This window comes from Emys orbicularis, chromosome 9 (genome assembly GCF_028017835.1).
Source record: "Emys orbicularis isolate rEmyOrb1 chromosome 9, rEmyOrb1.hap1, whole genome shotgun sequence".
Classification (NCBI taxonomy): Eukaryota; Metazoa; Chordata; order Testudines; family Emydidae; genus Emys; species Emys orbicularis.
In genome coordinates, this window is record NC_088691.1 from 57,636,606 (window position 1) to 57,649,385 (window position 12,780).

Here is a 12,780-nt window from a genome sequence, read left to right on the forward strand (position 1 = left end):
CCCATGCTGCTGGGGTGAGGGGGAGGGCGGTGGCCTGAGACTGCCTCAGCAGTGGCTGGCGCGGCTGGTCCAGGGGCTGCCTGAGCTGCTCGGGCAGCCCCAGAGCCAGCCGCACTGGCTGCTGCAGAAGTCACGGAAAGTCACAGAATCCGTGGCCTCCATGACAGACACGCAGCCTTACTTATAAGATAGTTCTGAGGGAATTCTGCGTCACTGCACACATGCAGAATTCATGTTCCCCCACAGATTTTTTTCCCCATAGAAAATACATTCTGCCAGAGAGGTGCTGCAGTTATGCCTTTCTCCCACCAGGGGCTGCTGTGGCACCAGAACAAAGGGAGCTGGCTCACTGGCAGTAGCAGTCAACAGCGGATAGGGAGGAAGAGAGACTGCATTCCTCACAGCACCCTGCCCTGAGGCCAGGTGAGGAGGCAGCACAGGATATGGGTGTGGAGGCAGACAGACAGAGCTGGGCTCATGAGACTGCTGAGGGGTGTCACATAGACTGGTATTGAGAAGGGCTAGTGAGAGGGAATAGACTGTGGTGGGGGCTGAATGGGAGTAGGGGTGCAGGGCCACATGGAGATGGGGTTGCAGGGCCACATTGGGACAGTGGGGTGGGGCTGCCAGGGACACATGGGGATGGAGGGAAGAGGGGGGGCTGAGTCAGGGTGCAGGAACACAAGGGCACAGGGGCAGATGTGCCTGACTGAATGGGAGAGGCTGGGGTCAGCCAGGATCTGTATGGGGGAGGCTCCCCAACTCCCAAACAATCCTCCCCACCCCCTAAAAAAACCTGTTCCATGCTTCTCCCACCCACACCAACAACACTCCAGGTTCACTCGCAGGCTCCTTCCCAGCAATTTCTTCTCTCTCCCTCAGCACCTCTCTTACCTCTGGCTCCCCCAAGCCTTTGCACTGCTTTTGAGAGGTGCGGAAAATACAGTTCTGTATAGTAGTTTAAATGAATTATTACTCAAAGTTCTGCATTAATATGCCTGGTAAGCAATCTATTTGTCAAAAAACATTTCCTGAATCTTTTTTGTTGTCTGTATTGTTATGGACATACTTGTTGACAGGTATTTTGAAATAAATTACCAAAATAATTGAAAATGACGTGATAATATCTTGTTATTTTGACAAATAAAATACACAGAATTTTAAAATATTGTGCGCAGAATTTTAAAATTTTTGGCGCAGAATTCCCCCAGGAGTAAGTGCTTCTGATGGAGTGTCTATACACCATCCTGGTTGAAGAATGAAGGAGTTAAATCCCTTCACTGGCCTGAGAGGAAAAATATCCCAGAGAGACTGCCTGAGGTGCAAAGCCTTTAGACAGTAGCTAATAACAGTGGCCCCAGGGGCTGCTGAAAGGTAGCGCCAACAGCTTTGTCTCAGGAGCAGGGAAGCCATAATGAATGTTTTCACTAATGTGTGCATCACTGCGACAACCCTGAGTGTACAGTCAACAACCCACTCAACGCATTATTTGACACAGCCCTATAAATTAACAGTACATAAACCATATCCAGAGATAGCATAGTCTGTGCAGTTAAAGTGCTCATACATCCTTATTGACCCAGTTTTGCGTACTGCAGTCATCATTCTGTTTTAAAGTAAGGACAGAATCAAAGGATCAACACTGCAAAATAAGGAAACTCCACTGGGACTGGTGACCAACCATTTAATTTCTTTTATTCCAATTCATTTTTAATTATATTAAACAAAGTCAATCTTCCTAGGAATGACAGAAAGTATGATTCCTTCCTCTGACACCAGAAGAGGATTATCTGGCATGGAGGGAGGCCAAAGAGGGTACTGTAATTAGTACTTCATTGCTCCTTTACCTCCTTGTAAATCAGTAGTAGCAGTAATGAGAAGCTATGTTCTCCACTGTTGCTATTGAGGTTGCCAGCAGCAAGATTCTCTTCTGGTGATGGGGTAGGATACAGGCAGGGCTTAAATTCTCAGAGATTATTTCCAGAAGTCTCCCATAACTCTCACCCCATTCGGGGCTCTGGGCTTCAGCGAGGGGGGCGCCAGGGCTTCAGCCTCCACAAGAGGCACCAGGGCTCCCACGGGTTTGAAAATAATAGGCTCTGGCTGAATTTAAGCCCGGGGTACAGAACTTCCTCATGCTCTTTGGAAAGTGAAGTTTATTAGCATTACATATGGGGTTATTTAATAGACCACAATCTGTCACTGGCTGCAGTGGAACTTCCTTATTTTTGAATGTTGATATTTTGACTTAAGTGACTCTAGTCACACCGACTTTAAACAAAAACCCAGCAGAGAAACTCTTTATTCCCTCTCATGCCTTCCATTACCTCCTGCAGTTTGATCTCATCTGGCTGAAGGATATTCAGGACACCGCTGCTCCTGATCTCTGGAAGATCCTGCCATAAGTTAAACCTGGAGGTGGAGTTCCTGAGCAAGCTGATTTGGGGAAGAGTCCTGCTTTCTGCAGTATTTGTGGGTTCTGCCTCTGATGATGTCTCCTCACTGGTTGAGCACTCCTCGGGGTCTGTCTGTGCATCTTGCAGTCGTCTGGTTTCAATCTCCTGAAGTGTAGATTTATCTCGATATTCCTGGTACAAGAGCCCTAGAAGCCAACATGATGGTTAGAGAGTTTTATTGAACAATATAGGGAAAAGAATATGGATTTATTTTGGCATGAATATTTTACTTTAGTTCATCGAAGCAAAGAGGTAGAAAGCATCCATTCCAGAGTGAAAGAAAAAGCCAGATGTTGATTTCCCAGCCTCAACCAAAAGCGGAAAGAATCAAATTACAAAACTGGAAGTACATGCAGAATCCGATGAATCCACTATCAGTTTCTATTTGTGAAAATGGAACTGTCTCATTTCTCAGTGGGGTCTTTAGAAAGGTCTGCAAGAAAAGGCTCTTCCCTTATCTTTCTATAATGCTACTATACTATTAAGGATCTACATATCTGCTGGGGAGGTGGCATTATATAAATCTGTTTTACTTTAATCCCCATTAAAGTCAAGGGAGCATCTTCCATTGACTTCAATGGGGATAGGATCAGGTCCTTAAAGAGGAAGGGTAATCAGGTCATTAAAGTACGAGATAGACCAGGGATCAGGAGACCTGGGTTCTGTTCCTGGCTTTGCCACTAACTTCCTGGGTGAATTTGAGCATATCACTTAATCTCTCTGCGCCTCTGTTCTCTGTGATACTTCAGAGGATAAATTATTTAATGTTCATGAGGTGCTTGAATATGATAGTGACAAGTGCCAGCCATAGAAAAATAAATAAAACTTTAAGGGAAAACTGCAACCATTTTGTTCAGTCCAGCAGTCTTAAAGGCCACCTCACTATATTTAAACTACTAAATGTTTGACAACAATATGTAGTTACAATTTACATTTCTGATCTTACAGCTATGGAAAACTCTACAGATGATAGTGGTAGACTTATTCATTTAATTCAGTGAATCTGGTAATCTACTCTCTCATCCTCAATGTTATGTTTAAATGCAGAAAAGTGACTTGGAGTTTAGTGTTCAGAATAGAGAACTGGGAGTCAGGGTTCCTTAGCTCTACCAACCACTGGATTTTGCTCTATGACAAGTTATGAGACATCTAGTGCCTTGCGGAATATCTATCAGAACAGGAAGATCTTAATGGGGGAATCTAAAATAAACATCCCCCAACTGAATGAAATAAAATCAGTTATATTTAAAACTGTTCAAAGCCATAAATAATATCTAAATGTATTGGTCTTGTCATTTATATATTTTGAGTGCATTCACTCTTAAGTTCCCATTGATTTTCCCAAAATTCCTTCAGAATCTGGGGCAGGGGAAGTTCCCCTGAATTAGGCAAAACTTCCTTCTGATTTTCAGAGGCCTACCCCTAACAAAAGAAAGCTACAAAATAATCTTTACTTTGGAAGTTTTAAGCTCTAGTATTTCTCATAAGGCTGCTGTTAGTTGTCCCATTTTTCTCTTTACAGTGATCCGGTGGAACCCGAAAACCAATTGCTTGGATCTAGAATATGAATTACTAGATTTGACAACACAGGAGTGCCAATTAGTCATTCGCTCCATTTACTTAATATAAATTGCATTCTTTAAATTTATCTCCCTTGGTTTATACTTGAATCTGACATCTGCTGGGAGAGCAATACAGCAGTGCACAGACAAACCAGGAAGTTTTTGGAGAGTGTTGGCGACAACTTCCTGGTGCAGCTACTGGAGGAACCAACCAGGGGCCGTTCTTCTCTTGACCTGCTGCTTACAAACAGGGAAGAATTGGTAGGGGAAGCAGAAGTGGATGGCAACCTGGGCAAAAGTGACCATGAGATGGTTGAGTTCAGGATACTCACAAAAGGAAGAAAGGAGAGTAGCAAAATATGGACCCTGGACTTCAGAAAAGCAGACTTTGACTCCCTTAGGGAACTGATGGGCAGGATCCCCTGGGAGGCTAATATGAGGGGGAAAGGAGTCCAGGAAAGCTGTCTGTATTTTCATAGAATCATAGAATATCAGGGTTGGAAGGGACATCTAGTCCAACCCCCTGCTCAAAGCAGGACCAATTCCCAACTAAATCATCCCAGCCAGGGCTTTGTCAAGCCGGGCCTTAAAAACCTCCAAGGAAGGAGATTCCACCACCTCCCTAGGTAACGCATTCCAGTGCTTCACCACCCTCCTAGTGAAATAGTGTTTCCTAATATCCAACCTAGACCTCCCCCACTGCAACTTGAGACCATTGCTCCTTGTTCTGTCATCTGCCACCACTGAGAACAGCCGAGCTCCATCCTCTTTGGAACCCCCCTTCAGGTAGTTGAAAGCAGCTATCAAATCCCCCCTCATTCTTCTCTTCTGGAGACTAAACAATCCCAGTTCCCTCAGCCTCTCCTCATAAGTCATGTGCTCCAGACCCCTAATCATTTTTGTTGCCCTCCGCTGGATTCTTTCCAATTTTTCCACATCCTTCTTGTAGTGTGGGGCCCAAAACTGGGCACAGTACTCCAGATGAGGCCTCACCAATGTCAAATAAAGGGGAACGATCACGTTCCTCGATCTGCTGGCAATGCCCTTACTTATACAGCCCAAAATGCCGTTAGCCTTCTTGGCAACAAGAGCACACTGTTGACTCATATCCAGCTTCTCGTCCACTGTGACCCCTAGGTCCTTTTCTGCCTCTTCCCACAGCTTAGTGTCATCCGCGAACTTGCTGAGGGTGCAATTCATCCCATCATCCAGATCATTAATAAAGATGTTGAACAAAACCGGCCCCAGGAACAACCCTGGGGCACTCCGCTTGATACCAGCTGCCAACTAGACATCGAGCCGTTGATCACTACCCGTTGAGCCCAACAATCTAGCCAGCTTTCTATCCACCTTGTAGTCCATACATCCAATCCATATTTTTTTAACTTGCTGGCAAGAATACTATGGGAGACTGTATCAAAAGCTTTGCTAAAGTCAAGATATATCACGTCCACCGCTTTCCCCATATCCACAGAGCCAGTTATCTCATCATAGAAGGCAATCAGGTTGGTCAGGCATGACTTGCCCTTGGTGAATCCATGTTGACTGTTCCTGATCACCTTCCTCTCCTCCATGTGCTTCAAAATGGTTTCCTTGAGGACCTGCTCCATGATTTTTCCAGGGACTGAGGTGAGGCTGAGCGGTCTGTATTTCCCCAGGTTCTCCTTCTTCCCTTTTTTAAAGATGGGCCCTATATTTGCCTTTTTCCAGTTGTCCGGGACCTCCCTGGATCGCCATGAGTTTTCAAAGATAGTGGCCAATGGCTCTGCAATCACATCAGCCAATTCCCTCAGTACTCTCGGAAGCATTAGATCTGGATCCATGGACTTGTATATGTCTAGTTTTTCTAAATAGTCCTTAACCTGTTCTTTCACCACTGAGGGCTGCTCACCTCTTCCCCATACTGTGTTGTCCTGGACAGCAGCGTGGGAGCTGACCTTGTCTGTGAAGATCGAGGCAAAAAAAGCATTGAGTACTTCAGCTTTTTCCACATTATCTATCAGTAGATTGCCTCCTCCATTCATTAAGGGTCCCACGCTTTCCCTGACCTTTTTCTTGTTGCTAACATACTTGTAGAAACCCTTCTTGTTACCCGTCACATCCCTTGCAAGTTGCAACTCCAGTAGTGTTTTGGCCTTCCTGATTACACCCCTGGATGCTCGAGCAATATTTTTATACTCCTCCCAAGTCATCTGACCAAGTTTCCACTTCTTTTCCTTTTTGTGTTTAAGCTCACCGAAGATTTCACTATTAAGCCAAGCTGGTCGCCTGCCATATTTGCTATTCTTTCTGCACATTGGGATAGTTTGTTCCTGTGCCCTCAATAAGACTTCTTTAAAATTCAGACTTCAGAAAAGCAGACTTTGACTCCCTCAGGGAACAGATGGGCAGGATCCCCTGGGAGAATAACATGAAGGGCAAAGGGGTCCAGGAGAGCTGGCTGTATTTTAAAGAATCCTTATTGCGGTTGCAGGAACAAACCATCCCGATGTGTAGAAAGAATAGTAAATATGGCAGGCGACCAGCTTGGCTTAACAGTGAAATCCTTGCTGACCTTAAATGCAAAAAAAGAAGCTTACAAGAAGTGGAAGATTGGACAAATGACCAGGGAGGAGTATAAAAATATCGCTCAGGCATACAAGAGTGAAATCAGGAAGGCCAAATCGCACTTGGAGTTGCAGCTAGCAAGAGATGTTAAGAGTAACAAGAAGGGTTTCTTCAGGTATGTTAGCAACAAGAAGAAAGTCAGTAAGGGGCCCACACTTTCCTTGAATGAGGGAGGCAACCTAGTGACAGAGGATGTGGAAAAAGCTAATGTACTCAATGCTTTTTTTGCCTCTGTCTTCACAAACAAGGTCAGCTCCCAGACTGCTGGACTGGGCAGCACAGTATGGGGAGGAGGTGACCAGCCCTCCGTGGAGAAAGAAGTGGTTCGGGACTATTTAGAAAAACTGGATGAGCACAAATCCATGGGGCCGGATGTGCTGCATCCGAGGGTGCTAAAGGAGTTGGCGGATGTGATTGCGGAGCCATTGGCCATCATCTTTGTAAACTCATGGCGATCGGGGGAGGTCCCGGATGACTGGAAAAAGGCTAATGTAGTGCCCATCTTTAAAAAAGGGAAGAAGGAGGATCCGGGGAACTACAGGCCAGTCAGCCTCACCTCAGTCCCTGGAAAAATCATGGAGCAGGTCCTCAAGGAATCAATTATGAAACACTTAGAGGAGAGGAAAGTGATCAGGAATAGTCAGCACGGATTCACCAAGGGGAAGTCGTGCCTGACTAACCTAATTGCCTTCTATGATGAGATAACTGGCTCTGTGGATGAGGGGAAAGCGGTGGACGTGATATATCTTGACTTTAGCAAAGCTTTTGATACAGTCTCCCATAGTATTCTTGCCAGCAAGTTAAAAAAGTATGGATTGGATGTATGGACTACAAGGTGGATAGAAAGCTGGATAGATTGTTGGGCTCAACGGGTAGTGATCAACGGCTCGATGTCTAGTTGGCAGCTGGTATCAAGCGGAGTGCCCCAGGGTTGTTCCTGGGGCCGGTTTTGTTCAACATCTTTATTAATGATCTGGATGATGGGATGAATTGCATCCTCAGCAAGTTCGCGGATGACACTAAGCTGTGGGAAGAGGTAGATATGCTGGAGGCTAGTGATAGGGTCCAGAGTGACCTAGAGAAATTGGAGGATTGGGCCAAAAGAAATCTGATGAGGTTCAACAAGGACGAATGCAGAGTCCTGCACTTAGGACAGAAGAATCCCATGCACTGCTACAGGCTGGGGACTGACTGGTTAAGCAGCAGTTCTGCAGAAAAGGACCTGGGGATTACAGTGGACGAGAAGCTGGATATAAGTAAGCAGTGTGCCCTTGTTGCCAAGAAGGCTAACGGCATATTGGGCTGCATTAGTAGGAACATTGCCAGCAGATCAAGGGAAGTGATTATTCCCCTCTATTCGGCACTGGTGAGGCCACATCTGGAGTACTGCATCCAGTTTTTGCCCCCCCACTACAGAAAGGATGTGGACAAATTGGAGAGGGCAACAAAAATGATCAGGGGGCTAGGGCACATGACTTACGAGGAGAGGCTGAGGGAACTGGGCTTGTTTAGTCTGCAGACGAGAAGAGTGAGGGGGAATTTGATAGCAGCCTTCAACTACCTGGAGGGGGGGTTCCAAAGAGGATGGAGCTTGGCTGTTCTCAGTGGTGGTAGATGACAGAACAAGGAGCAGTAGGAAAAACTATTTCACTAGGAGGGTGGGGAAGCACTGGAATGGGTTACCTAGGGAGGTGGTGGAATCTCCATCCTTAGAGGTTTTTAAGGCCCGGCTTAACAAAGCCCTGGCTGGGATGATTTAGTTGGTGTTGGTCCTGCTTTGAGCAGGGGTTGGACTAGATGACCTCCTGAGGTCCCTTCCAACCCTAATCTTCTATGATTCTAAGTGTTGTGATTGTTAAATGAACAAGGATGCAGGTGTCAGCCATTGCATAAATACTTTATTTTGCTTTACTCAATAAGGGTTAAAATCTATCTGGCAAAATGTATAAATTATATTGTATCTCATAAACAGTTTTCATATATAACAATGCGAGAGACAGGTCAGAAGTTTGTGTACCAGGTATTTCAATTTTTTTTGAAACTCATACCAATTAATGTAGAACCTATATTTCTAGACACAGTTATGATGGTAAAACTGTGGACATAAGAAACACATTACCACATTCTGTCAGTGTATCTTGTAAACTGTTCTTTCTGGAAAGATATTCAAAACTGGATTAAAATAGCAATAGGATTAGCTGTACCTTGGAAACCATACACTTTTCTGTTAGCTTCCTACACTATAAATGAAGAAAAGAGACTTTCCTTTAAGTTTATCACGATGCTACTTACATAATCTCTCATCGTCTACTATACTTATATGGTTTCATACATGTTATCTGTTAATCGTCAATAGTGTGCTCAGCCCTGTACATAACACAGCGCATGTATTGGGATGTACAGAACATTTAAAGCTTGTGAAGGGAACCCTCCTGAATCAGCACTGACTTTAGTGAGACTCCTCATGTACTTAAACTTAAGGATGTGCTTAAATGCTCGGCTGCACTGGGGCCCAGAGTGTTCACTGGCTTAGAGGATCAAGCCTTAGGAGAGCAGGGAAGGCTGGGAAATGCAGTCCCCGGGGCATGCTGGGGAACAAGGGGACTATATAAAAAAGACTACCTTTTCCACAGTAGAGGAGACACGTGGAAGGAAGGAAGTTGTGCTGATGGATCTTGTCCTGAAAGTTATGGGCAAATAAACCCACTTTGTTTTTGTTTTGTGGAAGTGTGGTTTATTCTCTTTGTAAACATTTAGAGGCAGATCCCTTTAATAAGGATGTCGGGTAGACTCTTTTCTTCTGTTTTTGGAGAAGATGAAATAAAACTCTAGGCAACGAAATTCTTGTTTTGTTAATAGGTTCCCTATCTGATCCACCTTTCATTTGATCTGCCAAAGAGTGAAGACAACATCCCTTTCCAAAGGAGCCTTCAGCCCAAAAGCAGAGGCAAAGTAAGGGAGATATAGACAGACTTGGATTACCAGAGGTAAGTTGTTATAGGGTGTTGCAGAGTTTTTTCCTAATAAATCTGTAATATTACAATTAACTTAGAAGTGTCAGCATAAGTATGGTTGGAGAGAGAAACACATTTTAAAGAAGGATTTGAAGATAGAGGGAAGCCTACCTAGTGCACTGCATTGGGGAGGGTGTTCCAGACATAGAGAAAGTATGAAAGCATGAACATGATATTGGGAGAAGGACAGAAAAGAGGATGAGTAGGAAGACCTTTGGGCAGAGCAAAGACAGCAAAAAGCCATATACTATAATATGAAAACAGAGATATAGGCAGTGACGGACTTGGGAAGTGTATTGCTGGTAAGGATGGGAAGCATGAACTTGATATGGAAGGTGAGGGGAGTTAATGTAACTGGAGCAGCAGGTGAAGATGATTTTATCTGCAGTATTTTGGGACAGACTGAAGGGAAGCAAAGTGAGAATCAGGAAAGTTAAGCAGGAGGCTATGGTGATCATGGCCTAGAGAGGCATTTTAGACGGACTGAAAGGTAGGAATTGATTTTTTTAAGATGTTGAAGAGAGAGAAACTATGATCTGGGATTGCCCTGAATACGGGGACAGAGGAGGAGTCAAAGATTACACTAAAGATACGTGTACCTCTTGTTACAAAAGTTTTATTGAGCAATGGTTGTCTAGGTATTAGCTGGTTTTAACAATACAAATCTTAGAATCAGAGTGTGGAAGTATGGAATTGTTGTCACACTGATTTAAATGGCTAAAGTAGTGGTTTGCATCTATGCTAGTCATAGGTTTTATATATTCTCATTTTGAACCTCTCTCTGCTATTATTTTACTTCATTTTGTCCATTTGTATTAAAAACTGAAAATTGTATGTGATCATGGAATTAGACTGTATCATAAAGCATACACACAAGGGGGACGAATTAAAGGTGCATGGACAACATTCATCCTGGCATTTCTAACTTATGAGTGTTTGATTTTGCAACCTGAACTTACTTAACGCAGGTTTTTAATATTTTGTATGTAACAGTATATATAGTCTAGTGTTTCCTGGAGCCATTTGGAATGAATTCTGGTTCACTGCACCCACCTGAAATAGATTCCAAGTTTGACTCGCAGAGGTCTGCTTGGCCCTAATTTTAAAACCTGCCCTGGACCCAAGACAGAGCTGAGCACAGCCAATCTGAACCTGACCCGAGAATGTTGAGTTGTTTTCAGAACCAACATGACCCAAACCCAACACTTCCTCCCGAACCTGTGTCAGCACCGCCACCTTGTCCTGCTCGCCACGCCCCAGGCTTGCTATCCATCTCCAGCTGCCTCCTGCCTGATGGATCGGCCTTGTGGTAGCTGCCTGTCCCACTACTGCCAGCCTCCACAGCTTCACTGAGCTGTATGTGCTGCCAAATAAGAGGCACTGTAATCGAATGTTAAACTGTATTGTACTGCTCAGCCACTAGGTGGCGCTGTGTGTAACATACCTGGTTTTAAACAAATCTCAGCCATACTTGCATTAAGACACTTACGATTACAGCCCTGCGTGGATACAAAAATGTGTATCCGCATCCGATCTGCGATCCGCAAAAATTGTCTGCAGATATCTGCATCCACGGATATGGATATCTGCAGATATCCATGGATTTGCAGGGCTCTAAACACTGCGCAGCAGTGACCAGTGGCGCCAGAACGGAGGATGGGGGAAGGAGGAGTCTTGGCCATCCACTTTTCACAGGGGCGGACCCCTCCCCCTTCCACTCTTCTTCCGCCCCGACCCCCACCCCATCTCCTCTCTGGCCAGGCCAGCATGGAGCCTAGCCGGACAGCCTTGGGGAGCCACAGCGGACCCTCCACCTGCCCAGGTGGCCAGCTTTGAGGAACTGCAGTGCGGACCCTCTGCCTGCCCTGGGCAGGGAGCCTGGGGGGCAAGGACACGGACCTGGGGCTTCTCAGGCCCCCCGCCCAGGGCAGGTGGAGGGTCCGCCACAGTCCCCACAGCTGCCCGCCCGGCTCCTATCCTGGCTGGGCTGCGGCTCCGAGGCGCCCCTCCCCACCCCCCTCAGCCGGAGCCTGGTCGGAGAGAGCCGTTTTGGCAACTGTGGGGAGCCTAGGTCCCTCCACCTGCTCTGATGAGTCTGTGCTGCAGCTCCAGAGCCCTGCGCAGATACAAAATCTGTATCTACATCCGAGCTGCTATCCGCAAAAATGGTCCATGGATATAAAGCGGATACCTGCGGATTTGCAGGGCTCTACTTATGATGAACACATCTCATGTGTATAAGCAAGCTCTATGACCAGTCCATATCTGGTACAGAAGAATGTGACATGGTGTCAGGAGTAAACTAAGAATAGAGACAGAAGGAACAGCAATAAAGGATGCAGGATCTCATTGCCATGCCATTCTTCAGTGCCCCAGAGAATTTCAACTTTGACAAACCTTCACAATGAACAGACTGGAAGCAGTATTTTGCAAGATTTCAAATTGCAAACAAACTCCTCAAAGAAACTGAAGATACATAGGTATCTTTTTTTAATTTATGCTATGGGGAAGCGAGCAGACCATATCTTTAAATCTTTTGACTTTACTGAAGACAGTCACAAATGACTATGAAAGGGTTCTGGCTATGTTTGATGCATACTTTATACCACAGAAAAATGTGGTTTATGAAAGAGGATGTTTTCATCAGAGAATTTGAGAACCAAGGGAAAATGTTGAACGTTTTATAAGAACTCTGCAGACATTGGCTGAAAACTGTAATTTTGGAAATGAAAAAACATGAAAATATCAGACAGAGGCTGGTTATTGGGTTAACAGATAAAAATCTTTCATAGCAACTACAACTCAAGAAAGATTTAACCCTAGGCACAGCTATACAGATGGCAAAGCAGTCAGAATTAGTCAAACAGTACAAAAGACAGGAGCAAATTGAAAAACCTGAAACTTGCTTAGAAACTATAAACAGACACTTGAGTGTTAAGTTATTATCATAAAACCCCTGAGGCAAGGAGAGAGAACTCCAAGGCTAAAGAAGGACAAATTCCAGCCTACACACACAAGGTGTGGAAAAAGTCATATCCCAAGAGATGATGCATGTCCAGCTAGAGGCACACTGTATAATAAATGCATGAAATGTGCACATTTTGCATCTGTTTCCTGCACCAAAGCAGTCAGGGAGTTGAC

At 44.9% G+C, this 12,780-nt stretch overlaps 1 protein-coding gene across 1 annotated transcript in view; it reads right to left on the reverse strand.

Annotated features, from left to right (window-relative positions):
- The window catches only part of NGEF (neuronal guanine nucleotide exchange factor), an 82,898-nt gene that overhangs the window by 27,823 nt on the left and 42,295 nt on the right, over window positions 1–12,780 (reverse strand). Inside the window, exon 5 of the mRNA XM_065411005.1 lies at window positions 2,328–2,602. Within this exon, the coding sequence (XP_065267077.1) occupies window positions 2,328–2,602 (275 nt within the window). The remainder of the gene's footprint in view (window positions 1–2,327; window positions 2,603–12,780) is intronic.